The 16,964-nt window shown below is 43.3% G+C and overlaps 1 protein-coding gene across 8 annotated transcripts in view; it reads right to left on the bottom strand.

Moving 5' to 3' along the window:
* The window catches only part of frem1b (Fras1 related extracellular matrix 1b), a 77,714-nt gene that overhangs the window by 23,322 nt on the left and 37,428 nt on the right, over positions 1-16,964 (bottom strand). For all 8 annotated transcript variants that reach the window (XM_037770465.1, XM_037770458.1, XM_037770459.1 and 5 more), the window contains 7 exons: positions 15,525-15,713; positions 15,250-15,446; positions 14,876-15,101; positions 14,059-14,203; positions 10,049-10,190; positions 6,366-6,570; positions 2,104-2,368 (listed from right to left, as the gene is read on the bottom strand). In XM_037770465.1, the coding sequence (XP_037626393.1) occupies positions 2,104-2,368; positions 6,366-6,570; positions 10,049-10,190; positions 14,059-14,203; positions 14,876-15,101; positions 15,250-15,446; positions 15,525-15,713 (1,369 nt within the window). The remainder of the gene's footprint in view (positions 1-2,103; positions 2,369-6,365; positions 6,571-10,048; positions 10,191-14,058; positions 14,204-14,875; positions 15,102-15,249; positions 15,447-15,524; positions 15,714-16,964) is intronic.

Raw genomic sequence — 16,964 nt, 5'->3', positions numbered from 1 at the left:
TACGTGTTTTACTTATCTTACATACTTATTTTAAGCCCAACCATGAAGTTTTCCCTTAACTTAACCAAGTGGTTTTCTTGCCTGAACCTAAGTCAGTAGCTTTGTTGCCCCCCTGCAACTCCGCTGGGTCTAAATTGACTCCCCCTTGGGGCCTAAGCATCGGGAAATTATGTATTTTTAAGATGTTTTTTTAAACTGAAATGTGTTATACAAGTAGCAAACTCTTTTAAAGAATAACTCAGTGCGTAGGTTGTGTGCTTAACATTAGCGAGTGTCGGTCGGTGTTTGCGGTCAAGTGACAGAGAGAGTGTGTGTGTGTGTGTGTGCGTGTGTGTGCGTGCGTGTGCGTGTGTGTGTGTGTGTGTGTGTGCGTGTGTGTGTGTGTGTGTGTGTGTGTGTGTGTGTGTGTGTGTGTGTGTGCGTGTGTGTGTGTGTGTGTGTGACGGACTGATCGCGAGTGTGAAGACAGTATAGCTGTGAGCGTAGCAGTGCAGTGTGTGTACAGTTAAGGCTGTCGGTGAAGAAATGCTACAACTCGTCAAGACACAAGCCAAGGTCCCGTGTCTTGCTTACCACAGTCTGTTCACTGAAGGGGTTTGCCCCGAAGTAAGCCATAACTTCGGCTCAGGCTCGCTTAAGATGGGCTATTAAGGTGGACCAGCGCTATTCTCATTATGACAATCTGCTCCTCCGAGTTTTGCTGCTCAGCATCCCCTCCCCACCGCCGGTCTTAACTCTTCTGGCAGAAACCCTGGGTACGGCACGTTAATACAGGCGTGTAATATTCAAAACGTCCCTGACACTGACATGCTGTCCTCTGGTGGACAGGCAGGTCTATTACACGCTCTGGCGTGATATCGGGTTGGCCAATCACTGAAACTCATCATGAACCTAAAAAGTTATTTTTCTTTTTCTAAGAAGCATGAAAAAATAAAATACTGTATATACATATATCTATATATATATCTACCGAGGGATTCTTTAGGTTCTATTTTCATATCATACCAGTATCTTAACTCTACATTTAAAACTGAACCCGCTACAACCTCAAATTCATAAGTTGCGTTAATGCGTTAAAGAAATTAGTGCTGTTAAAATGAATTTGCGTTACCGCGTTATTATCGCATTAACTTTGACAGCCCTAGTATATGGTATTTAGTATATATGTCTGTTTCTTTGTCTTCCTTTCTCTCTCTCTGTCTGTCTTTCTGTCTCTGTCTGTACATATATATATATATATGTTTGTCTTTTTCTCTCTCTCTCTCTCTCTCTGTCACCCAGTGTGTCTGTCTGTCTCTCTCCCTCTTTCTGTTTCTCAGTGTGTCTGTTTGTCTCTCTGTCTCTCTCTCTCTGTTTGTCTTTCTGGATGTCTCTCATTTTGTCTCTCGCTATCTCTGTCTCTCTCTCCCTCCCCGCATCTGTCTGTCTCACCGTCCTCCAGTCTCTCAGTCTCTGAGTCTTGGCTGTGATCTGACCGGCTCTTTTAGAGCCAGACAACCAGCCGGTCGGGGCAGCAGAGGTCTGGGTGACAAACCCGGGGTCTTCACACAGTCCAGGTCACACTCACCCCAACACATTCCCCCCTCCTCTAAAAACCCTGCTGCTGCCAAATTGGCTGGAAAAGCAGATAAACATACTGCAGCAGAGAAAGCTTCTCGTCTCCTGACGCCCTCTCGTCTCGCTGCCCAGTTTTTCTTTCGTCAGCCAAATGTTGTGTGTGATACTTTTTTTTTCTGACAGATATATCCTCCTCTCACAATATGTAGGCACATCATTTGACATTTATTCTCCTGGTGTGTGCAGAATTTCATGCTGTGCTGCAAAATAGCTTCACTTAACTGAGAGGGCCAAAGTCAAACAGCTGCTCACCATCAACAGTGAAACACAGAAGAGTTTGGTTTATAGATGCTGCAATAGTTCAAATATCAGGTTTAAATTATTATTATGTTTTTAATCATATATTTGTTCTATTTGATTTTTATTTGAACTTGGATGGTTTCTTGGGATCTTAATCTTTTTTTAAGAAAGCTGTGAATATGATGACGATTTCATTTGAATATTAACAGCCATAGACATCCATGTATTGTGAGTGTGTCTTCTCACCTGAAGGAGTCCGTCTCTGCGTGGCGGCTGTTGTCGTGGGTGTAGCACACTCGGTGTGCGGCTACGTCCAGCTGTGTGAAGGTGATCAGGGTGACGCCCGGCTGCTGGACGGCGTGGACCAGGCCATGCCGAGGCGGGACAGACACCGTGTAGACCAGCTCCTCCGGACGACCGGACGAGTCCGACGCCAGCAGGATGTCGGTGTTCAAGACGACCCGCTGCCCCTCCATCAGACGCACCGCCTTGATCAGCAGCACCAAGTCACCTGGAGGCAGCCAGAGAGAGAATCAGAGGTCAAAATACTGGGGGGGGGGGGGGGCTGTTTGTATTGGTATTTATTTTGAATTTCCTTTTCATAAATAATATATAAATAAATAAATAAATACATATAGTTAATTGTGATTAATGGCAACATAATCGCACATTTTTTATCTGTTCAAAATGTACCTTAGAGGGAGATTTGTCAAGTATTTGATACTCTTATATAAACTGGAAAAACAAAGTTCGGAAACTTGTGTTTGGTCGATTATTTCTCTGTTGTTACAATGTTAATTGGCATTATATTTTACATGGTTGGAAAGCCTGTTTATTTACCTTCACAACTTGTAAGGATCATGCATTTGTGGGATGAGCAGCACAGCTGATTATGTGGGTCGCACCCAAGAAAAATTTGCCAAAATGCTCCGTCAATGGTAAACAGTGTATTCTCCTGTTGGTGTTGACTCTTGTTTTGAGTTGTTTGGTGGATTGGATGATTGAACTCTCTATCAGTAACAAGGAACAAACAAGACATATTGATTAATTTAATCCACCGTCAGGAGCCTCAGTAGCGGTGGAAGATCCATATGCAGCCACAACAGCCTGGCACCTCCTCCTCATGCTGGTCACCAACCTGGTCACACGTTGCTGTGGGATGGTGTTCCATTCCTCAACCAGGATTGGTTGCAGGTCAGCCAGCGTGGTTGTGTTGGTCACTCTAACACAGTACAGCACGCCCAAGCTGATCCCACAAGTGTTGAATTGGGTTGAGGTGTGGACTCTTGGCAGGCCGTTCCATTCTCTCTACTCCCACATTGTGGAGGTAGTCTGTGATAACCCTGGCTCTGTGGGGGTGAGCGTTGTCATCTTGGAGGATGAAGTTAGGTCCCAGATTGTTGAGATATGGGATCGCCACTGGCTGCAGAATCATCCCAATATCTCCCTGCATTGAGATGGCCTTCAATGATGACAAGCCTTGTTTTGCCAGTGAGGGAGATGCCGCCCCACACCATGACACTGCCCCCACCAAAAGCTGTTACTCGATCGGTTCAACAATCAGCATAGCGTTCTCCGCGTCGTCTCCATACTTTGACCCTGCCATCCAACTTTGGCAGACAGAACCTGGACTCATCACTGAACATGACATTCCCCCACATGTTCAGGTTCCATTGTCTGTGTTGTCGACACCAGCGCCAACGGGCCTGACGATGAAGGGCAATCATTGCAGGCTTCCTGGTAGCCTTATGAGAATACACTGTTTACCATTGGCAGAGCATTTTGGCAAATTTTTCTTGGGCGCTACCCACATAATCAGCTGTGCTGCTCATCCCACAAATGCATGATCCTTACAAGTTGGACATCATTGCGAAGGTAAATAAACAGGCTTTCCAACGATGTAAAATATAATGCCAATTAGCATTGTAACAACAGAGAAATAATCCACCAAACACAAGTTTCCGAACTTTGTTTTTCCAGTATATTTATTATTGGAAATCAATTAACAACACAAAACAATGACAGATATTGTCCAGAAACCCTCACAGGTACTTAATTTAGCATAAAACAATAAGCTCAAATCATAACATGGCTAACTGCAGCCCAAGTCAGCACACTGACAGACCTATTGAGGCAACAACAGCTGTCAGTCTGTCAGTGTGCTGACTTGACTATGACTTGCTCCAAACTGCATGTGATTATCATAAAGTGGGCATGTCTGTAAAGGGGAGACTCGTGGGTACCCACAGAACCCATTTACATTCATATATCTGGAGGTCAGAGGTCAAGGGACCCCTTTGAAAATGGCCGTGACAGTTTGGAGCCTCCTTCACAACAAGATATTATGACATTGTTGGTAACAATGGATTCCTTAGGTTTTTTAGTTTCATATGATACCAGTATCTTAAATTCAGCTTTAAAACTGAGCCTGCTACAACCTGAAAATCGCAAGTTGCATTAATGCGTTAAAGAAATTAGTGGCGTTAAAAGGACTTTGTGTTAACACGTTATTATTGTGTTAACTTTGGCAGCCCTAATATATATGTTTATTTTCGTTCTATATCTCTTTTTCTCTGTTATGCTGACTCTGCAGTGAGCATAGAAGCGTTAATGATGTAGGTCAGGAAACAGACTCGGCCGTTAGCAGGTCCTCGTCTGCACTGTGTCGGCAAGCTGCTCAAGTATAATCGAAACATGAGGATTTCATAATAATGGCGGTTTAGATAAAACTGATTTCAAGCTGCAGAGGCTTGTGGCTTCAACTTTTTTCCCCCAAAAATGATGAAAGCACAGAACAGAAAAGACGTCTCAACATATAACTGGTTCTACGGGATCTGCAGGACAGTTCTTTACATACATTACATGTGAGGTGCCACCGCATAGTGATGGCGACTTGTCTACTTCCACCTACAGCCCAGATTTACAGCGGTGAATGTGTGAAACTGTGTGAATAGTTGCATTCGTGAGAATCTACCCTTAATAAATAAAGATTTTTAAAAATCCCTCCTGAGACGCTCAAACTAAAAATAAAGGTGCTGTTTCATACTGCAAATCATTAAGGTCTCCATCGACTGGCAAAAGTTAAAGGGATATTTCTTTTCCTCTTTAGTTAAAGGGTTAGGGCGAGATAACACAATAATAAAACAGGCCTGGATATCTCTGTTTCTTGGAGCGTTGTTGTTGGAGGAGGTGGAGCACCCAGAGGAGATGAGCCAACGCCCATCCACAGCTGCTCCACCTCCCCTCCGTTAATTATTCACCGGCTGAGGAGGCCGGTCGTTTCTCACCTCCGCTCCTCCAGGATCAGAGGGCCCGGAGCCAGAAGGTCCGAGGCCTCGCCGCACCGTGTTCACCCGACTGGCAAAGCTGGCACGGTGAGCTGAAGGGGGGGTGGCGCTCAATAATACATGAACCGCGACCGGCCAGAGAGACCACAGAGACCACAGAAGGCTCAAGTGTGTGAGTAGATGCATCTTCTTGATGCTGTAACTTTAGGCAGTTGTTCATGGACGTGTTTCACTTTCTGAACACTTTAAGGACTCCTCGACTGTGTCAGCTTTAGAGTTGAAAAACACTAAATGGACCTGGAGCTCATATTGTATTCAGCTGATTGCAGGTCAGGAATGAACTTTGAAACTCAACTTTTAAGCCAACCTGGATGAGAAGTCCTTTAAAGTCAAGCATCGGCCATACTCCGTGTACTTTGTGTCTAGATGGTAACCCCCAAGTTGCGAAAATGTTCAAAAACTCTCGAGAAACTTGCCACCCAACGACCTATCCTAGCCATAACCATTAGAGGCCAACGCCTAACCTTAACCATCTGCGAGCGTTTCGCCTTTGAAGGGTTACTTTCAAACACGACCCTGTACCAAAGACTGTATATAAGAAGTGGACGTAGTCACCGTGACGTCACCCATTGGGTTGTGGACTGCCGTTTTGAAGCCTCAAGTTCGGCATTTTGGCCGTCGCCATCTTGGTTTTTGCAACCAGAAGTGACACTAGAGGGTGGAGCTAAGCACAACTGAACACTGAATAAGAGATTTTTAGGCGACCAAAAAAGTAAATAACTTTGATGAACTGAAAACACACTGTGAAAGGGTTAAAGTTCTGTGACGAAAACACAGACAACTCCCAGACCAGACAACGCTGTGGTAGCGACCTGTCAATCACAAGGTAGCCCCGCCCTAAAGCATCCCCTGCTTTATGGTCTGTCTGACTCTAAATGGGACCATAATTTACTAAATGAACATCATGCTGTATTGAAGAAGACTTGAAACTAGAGATTGTGACCATAAACTCATCTTTACAATGTTTACTGAGGTAATAAATCAAGTGAGAAGTAGGCTCATCTTCTCATAGACTTCTATACAACCAGACTTCTTTTAGCAACAAGAGGAGTCGCCCCCTGCTGGCTATTAGAAAGAATGCAGGTTTAAGGTACTTCAGCATTGGCTTCACTTCTCAGGTTGCCCACTGCCCTGAACTCTACCACTGAGGTGACCTCTGACCTTTCTGCACAGTGTGGATGGAGATGAAGACGCTCTGTGCAGGAGTCTCGTTGTCCAGATCGCTGAGGGTGTAGCGGAAGCTGTCGTGACCTTTGAACCCAGTGGCGCTGGCGGCAGCGGTGTGAGCGTACCACAGACGGTTCATCTCCACGTCGTCCTGAGTGAAGTTCTGACCGGCAGACAGCTCGGTCCAACCCGACTCCTTCTGCAGTCACACAGTTCAGATCATTACAACACTGATGGATCATTCACTCAGTACAACATGAGCTCATCTTAAAGGAAAACTATACTTATCTAATAATCTGGGTCATAATTTCTAGTTTAGGCAAAAAAATCTATTGGTTATAATAAAAACACCAGGAACATGAGCGTTGGAAATAAACTCAGAGTTTTATATAATTAGTAAGAAGAAATAAATGTTGATATTCTTACAGTTGCAAAATCTCATTGTTTAGATCTCTCAATACTGTCTCACTTCCTGTCTGTGGCTCTCAGCTCTAAGCACATTGGTTCCTACTGAAGACGTAAATCTTTAAAAACGCCTCACAAATAAAATATATAAAAATGTGATAGGGTAGCATATCCTAGATTTCAAAATCAAGGAGGACAAAATACTGGCAATTCACTTGTTTAAATGGCTCACATCACAATAGACATATGCTTATGCGTTTTGGCACAAAGCCTTCTTCAGAGAGCTTCTGAAGAAGATCTATCTATTGTGATGTGATGCTAGTATTTTGTCCTCTTTGATTTTGAAATCTGGGATGTGCTACCCTATCACATTTTTATGCTCATTGGACTTTTGGTCTAGCACCGCACCGTAAATCCCATTGTTGAAGCGCAATCTCCTTTATCAAAAAATAAAATATATAGTTTAATTTTTCAAACAGTAATTCAGATTCTTTACTTCAGTAAAAGTACTAATACCACATTGTGAAAATACTTCATTACAAGTAAAAGTCCGACATTCTTACTTTAAGTAAAAGTATGTAAGTATTATCAGCTACATGTAGTTAAAGTACATAAAGTAAAAGTATTCAATGTTCCCTGTCAGTGTTACTATTATATATGATGATGCTAATTTAAGCGCCTTTGTATTCTGTTGGGTAGCTTAATCTACAGCAATGCATCATATTCTATAACAGGGGTCTCCAACACGTCGCTCGCAAGCGACCAGTAGCCCGCAACCCATTTCTGAGTCGCTCGCTAACGGTTCAAAGAATATGTAAACAGATTTGATAAGACAAAGTCACTTGGTAAAACTAAATTTCAATCCAATCAAATTCACAGACATCCCGCCCCCTTCTGACACAAACTGATTATTTGCCAATCAGCTGTCAATTAAACGAGTTACGCTGCTGCCAGGTTTGGTTACATGAGTCACGCCATAATACTAGGAGATGTTAGCAGGCTAGCGAGCACACACCAGATCTGAAAATCACCACAGGAAATAGCCAGGCCAAGAAAAGGCAGAAAACATACTATTTTCATGAGGAATGGGAAACAGAGTTTTATTTTCACGAATGTGAATGACAAGTGTGTGTGTCTCAGTCGGTAGAAGATGTAACGTAGAGCGCCACGTCACCAAAGTCCACGGCAACTTTTCAGGGGACTTTTGGGAAAAAGAGGCGATGACTACTATGACGCTATTCAAGGACCATAAAAGCAAGACAGAAATTATGTCTGCTATCGCCGATGTACAACTTGGTGCTAATACTGTAGCGAGGAGAGTGTCTGCGCTGTCTGCGGATGCTGTGGAGCAGCTAGAACGGGACATGGAGAGGTGCAAATGGTTTTCCATCCAGTGTGATGAGACGGTTGACTCCAGCGATTCGGCCCAGCTGGTTATCTTCGTTCGGATGGAGTCTGATGACTTTTCCACAAAAGAAGAGTTTTTGACCTTACTTCCACTGAGAACTACAACCAGAGGAGTTGATATTTACGATGCTGTGAAGGACTACTTGGTGGAAAAAAAGATCGCTGTTGAAAAGCTGGTGTCTGTAGCAACTGACAGAGCGCCGGCTATGACAGGGCGTCACGCAGGATTTATTGCCCTCTGCAAAGCGGACCAACCTATCATTGTATCATTCATCAACAGGCTATATGCACAAAGGTTATGGGATTTGATCATGTCATGACACCTGTTGTTAAGATTATCAACTCCATTCGAGCAAAGGCCAAGCAACACAGGAGCTTCAAGCTGTTCCTGGAGGAATGTTCTGCTGAGTATGGGGATCTGCTTCTCCACACCGACATCAGGTGGTCAAGCAGGGGTATGCATGTAATCCATGCATGTGAACTACAGATGATGAAGGGAATGTGAAGGGAAGTGATGCGATGTGATATAGTGATATGTGGACAGACAGTAAAATAAGTAACAACATTGTTTTGTTTTCTATGACATTAATCTGATTTGTATTTAATAGTGTGAACTTGACACATTGAAAGTGTAAAGAAATGCATACAGAAAAAAGCATGCACATGCTGCTGAATTAAATATGTTTTGATGCAAAATGTGAGTGTTGGATATCAACATTTTCTAAATGTTCATTCAAAAGAAGCTTATTCAGCTGGTTTGGGTGGAGCTGAGCGATGTGAATAAATGTTACTTATAATACAAAATATGAGGAGCTCTCGGACAATTTAATTTTGTCAAAGTAGCTCTCAGAGGAGAAAAGGTTGGAGACCCTTGTTCTATAAGATCATCATATATTTGTAGTGTTGCTGTCCTGGGAGAACCACCTATCTCCAAACATTACACTTTTCATGGTGTCAGAACTACAGCCCTGTTTTCAGCTTTGTGGCTTTGTGAATTTAAAGATTTTATTCAGCTTAACAAGTAGGAGAATTTTCTCAACCCATAAAGGAACACTTCATCCTTCAGTTTATCACAAACATTCAAAATCAACACATCTGGACATACGTAGTTTTCACTGGACAAGAAGGGGATGAAAAACTGTAATCTGCAAAGTAACTAAAGCTTTCAGACAAATGTAGTGGAGTACAATGTACAATATTTCCCTCTGAGATTTGTGGATTAGAAATAGAAAGTAGCATAAAATAGAAATACTCAAGTTAAGTACAAGTACATTGAATTTTTACTAAAGTAGAGTACTTGAGTCAATGTACTTAGTTATATTCCACCACTGCCTAATTCAAACCCTTAAAGGTACAGTGTGTAGGATTAGTCGGCATCTAGTGGTGTGGTTGCAGATTGCAACCAGCTGAGTACTCCTCCACTCACTCCTCCCTTTCCAAGGCTGCGGGAACGTGAGCCGCCGAGTGCAAAGGTAACGTAAAAATGTGAAAGGCTCTCTTTAGAGTTATTTTTAGAGTTTAGTGTTTGGTTTGCCTGTTCTGGGCTCCTGTACAAACATGGCAGAGCAACATGATGGACTATGAAGAGGACCCACTCCCTGTGTAGATATGAAGGGCTCGAACGAAACAAAAACACAACCATTCTTAGCTTCAGGTGATTATACACTAATGAAAACATAGCTATGAATATTATATTCCATTTCTGCTGGACCTTTAATCCTCCAACAGCCCTGTGAAGAGGTGAGAACCAGACAAAATGACCACACTTTCCAAAATGTCTTCAATATTGAGGTCTAAAACTCAAAACTGGTCTTCACAAAGAGAACCGTTCAAACTGACCCACACACCCAGTGTCGTTTCCTCACCTTGAGTTGTAGTTTGCCGAAGCGTGGTGCAGCGTTGATGAAGTAGTACACCTGGTTTCGGGGGGTGTCCAGGTCCTCGGCCTCCAGAACAACGCTGGAGATCACCCTGCGCTCACCGGAGTACACCTCCAACCCAGCGTTTCTGAAGACACCGACAAAGAACAAAACAATGATTAATATATAGTCACTGTACATTTTAGAACTGGGTTAGTTTTAGTTGATTCTGGACTTTTCTTCTGTGGTGTTCAAACCAGTTCAACAAGTGAATAAACAGGTAAACATGTTGAGCATCAGTTTAGACTTTATTTTTTCTTGCGCTCAGCTTTCATAAAAACACTGGATATGTGTTTGAAATGTCCAGCTTCTATCACTCCAAGTGGTAAAAGGGATTACAATATTATATTATATTATTTTTCTGCTGCGAGATCGCATTTTTGAGGTGCTTAGGATGCACAAAATCAGAACTGGCAAAAATTGCAACGTTCTGTAGTGATGGGGCTCGGGCGTCGCCAGCGGGCTCTATAGCACCCTCAAATGCAGGCAGGTTTGAGAAAAAGTTACTTCGATCTTCGTGAAATTCAGGTAGGTCATTGCTCGCCTCTGCAACAGCGTATTAAATCTTTTTGAGATTTTTTTCGGCCAACAGGAAGTCAGCCATCTTGGATTTCGTGCGTTAATTTAAAATTTACGAATACAAGTTTAAGGACTTTAGGATAGTCATAATAATAATAATAATAATAATAATAATTATTATTATTATTATTAATAATAATAATAATAATAATAATAATTTATGACTTTAATCTTCAGTTTTTTTGTCAGAAAATTACCCTTCCGTGACTCCGTGTATATCAATTTTTTTTACCTACAATGGCCCTAATACGCCATCATAGTAATTCTCATTTTTACTGAATGTGTTTTTCTTTTATACCATTTGTAGTGCCACTGATGGAGAGAGCCTGAGAACAAAGAATTTCATTGCCAACAATAACAAATAAAGACTTGAAACTTGATATGTGTAATGATGGACACAAGTATAAAAATAAGACCCAGTTAAATGTCTTTACTGTAAATGTCTTGTGGATGAGACAATTGTTTGATTGTTTGATGTGATGAACTTAGATACAAGCAGGAAAAAGTTGAAAGTTAGTGTGAGAGCAGGTTTTTCCAGCGGGATCATGGAGATCTGGGCTGGTGGTGGTGTTGTTGAGTAGTGGTGGTGGTGTTTGGGGGGGGGGTTGAACATCAGAAAGCGTCTGGCTGCTTCCTCACTCGGAACTAAAATCCACGCAGGAGAGGAAGCTGCCACGTCCATCCTGCAGGAACGTAAAAACAAGGAGGCCGGCATCTGCCAAGTCTCTGCGTTACTTCTGCCTCGGTGCCCTTTACAGTACCAGCTCGGCCTGTGCCAACGCACCCACGCACACCAATGGCTGATCTGGGGACAGCGTACGTGGGTGAGGAGTGGGGGTGATGGGACAGAATGGGGAAACCCAGTGAAGGATGCAAATTCCCAATCAGTCGTTCAAATGAAAATATTATGGGTGGAGGTGGAGGAGAAGGAGGGGGGTCACACAGTTCCTTTCTAAACACCCACTCAAGCAGAGACCGGCCACATGTGCACACACAGGTTACTCCTCTTTCTACCCCTCCCTCCCCCCGTCCCATGTTGACTCCACTGACCTCATCCCCTCCTGCTAAGCTTCTTCTACTGATTATCATGTCAGAGTCCATCAACATATAACAACAAATTAAAATGTAAAACAAGACATTAATACTATTCAAAGACAACGAAACATCTAAAATGCATCAATGTGTTCCACATCTTAAACAATATCTTGTTTCAAAGCATAATTCTGGTGTTATTCTATATTTTTATTATAATCAACAAATCCCATATTTAGACCCAAACCAAGTCGGTCTCTCAATACTGTCTGACTTCCTGTCTGTGGCTCTCAGCTCCAAGCCCATTGGTTCCTACTGAAGAAGTAAATCTTTAAAAACACAGATTATTTCAGATTATTTCCTGCGTGGATTGATTGGCACAGGAAATAACAGATTGCAAATTTTTCACCACTTCCTGTGTCCACTGTGTGGTGCTAGAGAAGATGCGCAAAAAATGCATGATGTTGCTCATTATCAAGTGTAGATCACACAATGTAAATTTCTTGTAAATCGGATGATGTTTGTAGCATCACGCTGACTTCCTGTTGCCAGTAGGTGGCGCTATGACTGTGAATCAATATTGCCATTTAGATGTCCCCAGGCCTGGACTACTATGAAGTCGGTCAAATTTGTGGCAGATTTGACCAAGTACATTCGAGTTACAACAGTTTGCCTTTCAATGGCAAATCATGTAAATTCGTCAACGTCAACGTCGTTTCATAAAAACTCACGAATTGAAGTAGTTTTCATGACAAAGGTCTTAAGATTGTTCTGACCAAATTTGAAGTTGATCGGGTTAAATCTGTAGGAGGAGTTAGTTAAAGTACAAAGCCTGGAAATGGCCAAAAATACACAAACAAATCACACAAAATTAAAAATGGCAGACTTCCTGCTGGGTTTAGAGCACAGCCCCTACATGTGATACATGCTGGGTTTAGAGCACAGCCCCTACATGTGATACATGTGCCTACCAAATTTTGTACATCTAGGTGAAACGTACCGCAAAGGCTGCTTCGTTGAAATTTTACAGGGGGCGCTATCGAGCCACCTTGCCACACCCAAGCAAAAAAAACATAGCCGTTAACACATTTTAGCACCTTTAATGAGTGTGCCAAGTTTTATTCATTTGCAAGCATTTCTAGCCCTTCAAAAACGACTTCCTGTTTCATGGCAAACAATGCGTCGCCATGGCCACGGCATTTCACGAAAACTCAAAAGCTTCGCTGTCTGGCAACGTGAAGGTGTTACCATTTTCATGACCAAATTTGAGGTGGATATGAATAACCTGCTAAGAGTAGTGTGCCAAAATATAACAACTGTAACTTCCTGTTGCCACTAGGTGGCGCTATGAGTATGATTCCAAATTGGCCTGTAGATGTCGTCAGGCCGGGACGCTCATCCAACTTATTTAGTTTGGAAAACATCTGACCAGCTGGAGTCGAGTTACAACGGTTTCTTTGTTCTTGGCGACTCATCGAAATTCGCCATGCCGCCACACCGCCGACAAAAACTCACAATTTTCAAAAGAAAGCATCATCAAGGTTTTAGGACTTTTCAGACTTAATTTGAGGTGAATCTGATTAATTTGTGTCAGAGTACTTCAAAGTACAAAACATAACATTTCCTGTTACCACTAGGTGGCGCTATGATTGTGAGCCAAAATTTCCATGTGGATGTTATCAGGCAATGACTTTTATCAGGAATGAGAAATTTGGAGCAGATTATTTAAATTTACAACAATTTCCTTTTTTTTTTAGCAAAAGGCGTTTTTTTACCGATTCTTATTATTACAGCTGATAACGCCATCCCGACTGACGTCGTCGTCGCTGAAGTGTAGCATCCACCCTCCGGTTCCCCCTTAGGTAAACTATTAGCTGACAGAACTAACACAGGAAGCACTGTTGCCGCTGTTTGCACTGTTTGCAAAGTTAGCTGCGACCCGCCGGCTCAGCCGTCAAATTGTTGAGAGCCGTGTGGAGGCATAAAAATGCTCTGAATTTTGTGCCAGCACGTTTAAGTAAAAGATCTGAGTTCTGAGTAAATGTTCACATATTCACTAAGAAACAGTTGTTACAAAGATCGATCCTCCAATAATAAGTATTCATATTCATCTAAAAATCAACCAGTCAAATTAAATTAATATCAAAAGTAGAAGCTATCTTTATGTACCAAGCAAAACTTCTACATCTATCAGGGCACTGAAAAAGGTCCGACCCTGACCTAAAACCTCACACAGTCACATATTTCCAGTAATGTCATATTAACAAGCACTAAGTACTAAATCCTCATATCAGCTCACATCTGTGTGTGTGTGTGTGTGTGTGTGTGTGTGTGTCTGTGTGTACTTGAGCAGCCGTGGCTTCTCGTCGTTGACCGGCAGCACGGTGACCTGAGCCGTTCCCCAGACTGTGTGGACGCCATCTGTCAGCCGCAGAGCCACGGTGTCCTTCAGGGTTTCTGTGTCATCGTGCATGTACATGATCTTCATGCCTGCACAGGGAGGAAGAGGGGGGGATAAAGATGAGCCAGGGAGAAGGAGAGCAGGGAAGAGGAGGGGGAGGAAGAAGACATAGAATATTTAGTTATGTATAGTTATGTACCATCTCATTGGTTTTTGTGACTTTCATTCATTTATTTGCACACTGAAAGCACATAAATGTAGATGAAGGTATAGACACAGAAACATTTGCATACAAACTTTATGTGCAAGGTAGACAAATGACCATAACCCTTTAAATCCTTATTTGCTCGGTTTTCACTGACTTTCAGTGACTTATAATACATTCCATACTTACAGCATAATACATTGTTTACGTATATTTGACTTTATTTCAGGCCCATCCATGATGTTTTTCCTAAACCTAACTAAGTCATTTTGTTGCCTAAGCCTAACCGCGACTGCTTCACGGTAACCACGTGGCGTGAAATGACACACGGAAAGCAGTTTCACAATGTTAACCCTGTGGCACGTAGTGACACGCGAAAAGCCTAAAATGGTTATCGTCGTGCTATTTACATCCCTTCCCATGAGATCAGGCTGCAGCGAAAACAAAATAAAACATTGTGTCCTATCTGGCCTTTTTTTACACCTTGTATCAATTGTAATCAACTCCGTGCTGTAATTTACCATTTGACACAGCGACCCATTGGTGTTTCTCTCACCTTGTCGGAGCTCCTGCAGGGTGAAGGAGGTGACGGAGAGGCTCCTCTGCAGGAGGTCAGCTCTCATCTCCTTGTAGCGGCTCGTGTCGGTGCCGTAGATGCCGTTGATCAGGCTGCCGTGAGCCAGAGGCTGCACCAGCGTGAAGGTCAGGACGTTAGGGGGGGCGTCCAGGTCGAAACCGTTCAGTATGGACGGAGTCAGCTCCCTCATCCCGCCCTCCTTCACCTGCAGGAGGTGGAACACAGGAATAACTCTACACCTATGCTAGCACCCCCGTGAGGATGTCGGATAGAAGAAAAATGTTTGTTTTTCTTAGATTTTTGCCACTCGTGGGGTAAAGAAAAAAGAGGAGTTAGTGTTGAGGTGGACGTACGGTGAAGTTGGCGAGCAGCAGTGAAGGCGCCTCGTCATTGGTCGGATTGATGATGATGTAGAAGGGGACGGGGGCGGAGCGGTGCAGCCCGTCACTCACACTGATGGACAGCTGGTCGACAGTCGGCTCCGCCCCTTTGCTCTCTGATTGGACGTAGTTGATGAAACCCGACGTCAGGTGGACGAGACTGAAGGATTCTGGGAGAAAGAGTTGTGCCAGGGTCAGGTCAGGTGTTTGCTAAACACAAACACACACCCAAACACACACACACTGACCGACTCGGACTCCTGCGTTGCTCTTCTCGGAGCCCGGCGTTGGCAGCGTGTTCTCCAGGAAGCCGTGCAGAGGAGGAGTCTCCAGGTGAAAGGTCAGCAGGTCGGGAGGGCTGTCAGGGTCTGAGGCCCCCACGACCCCCCCACACAGGCAGGCGGAGGAGCCCTCGTCCACCACCAACATAGACTCACCTGGACCAACACATGACAACAGAAACATGAGTTGTGCAAATGTTTTTTATAATCGTTATTCATGTTAAACAAGCTAGCAGTATTGTCCCGTCTGTGTATGCTAATGAACCCAAATTCTTCCATGTTTGCTTCAGGGATGTTTTCACTGTCACTGGGGTGAAATAGCTTCCTGATTTCTTGTACGTTGCTAAACGTGACACTGCTTCCTATGTTATACCCCCAATCTGTAAAATTGTAAAAGAAACACACATGTAAACGTTCGAGAGCAACACACCTGTGTATGTTTGCTCACATGCTGCCTGGAGAAGCAGAATTCAATTCTATGTTACTGAAAAAGACCCAGCCAGGTAACCGAACGTGGGAACAGTGGGGTTGGTGCTTTCACAAAATATTTACACAATCATCAGTAACGTGGATATAGTGACAAGGTGGGTAAAGACAAATAATAGAACAGCTGCAACAGTCTGGTAAGTTCAGAAAATGACATTACTTTACTGTAATGTGCCCTTTAAAACCAGGAATAGACAACACTTACCAACCATATTACGATATCCAAAGTCTAGTGGTACACGATGTCCACAGGGGCGTTTTCTATCGCGAGGGATCGCCTCGCTTCCCAGCATTGGACGCTTGATGGGCTACCACTAGACAAAAGGCACTAGGCACCTGATTGGACAAACACTCTCTCTCGTGGGCTGCTGCTCCCTGCTTTTAAACCGGAGCCAACATGGTGGTTCGTTTGGAAACTTTCTTCTCTTCTATTATGAAAACAGTTCACCGAGTGTGTTTCTGTCTTTATTTTAGATCGAAAACGGTTAGTTTAAAAGTTTCTCAGGAGAGTACAGAGGTGGCGAGTCGCCCCTGATTTGTATAAAGTAGCCTAGACCTCAACTTTATGCAAATGAGGAGTGGCGAACGTGATGGTCCATTCAGACCATTCCTGACCAATCAGGTTTGAGCAGGCTTTGGTTGAATGCAGGTAAACAGTCCGTGTGGAAAGCAAAAGAGGCGGAATGCATTGGCCGAAATAGAATCTGGGAACCCACTGGCTATCGTCTGACGATGATTTTGCTTTTTATTGGTTTTAAAATTAGCTTGTAAACTGGCTACTTGTGAAACAATCCCATCGAACACATCATCTCTCAACTCCAGTCTTCCATCTCAAAATACTAATCGGACTGTAAACAATGAGCAGCGCACAGAAAAGGAAGTCTCTGCCCGAATATCTTCTGAATACACCGGAACCCCAGA

Source organism: Sebastes umbrosus, chromosome 5, assembly GCF_015220745.1.
Source record: "Sebastes umbrosus isolate fSebUmb1 chromosome 5, fSebUmb1.pri, whole genome shotgun sequence".
Taxonomy (NCBI): Eukaryota; Metazoa; Chordata; class Actinopteri; order Perciformes; family Sebastidae; genus Sebastes; species Sebastes umbrosus.
Note: the sequence above shows the minus strand (reverse complement) of the source record. Positions and strands in the feature narration are given on the sequence as shown.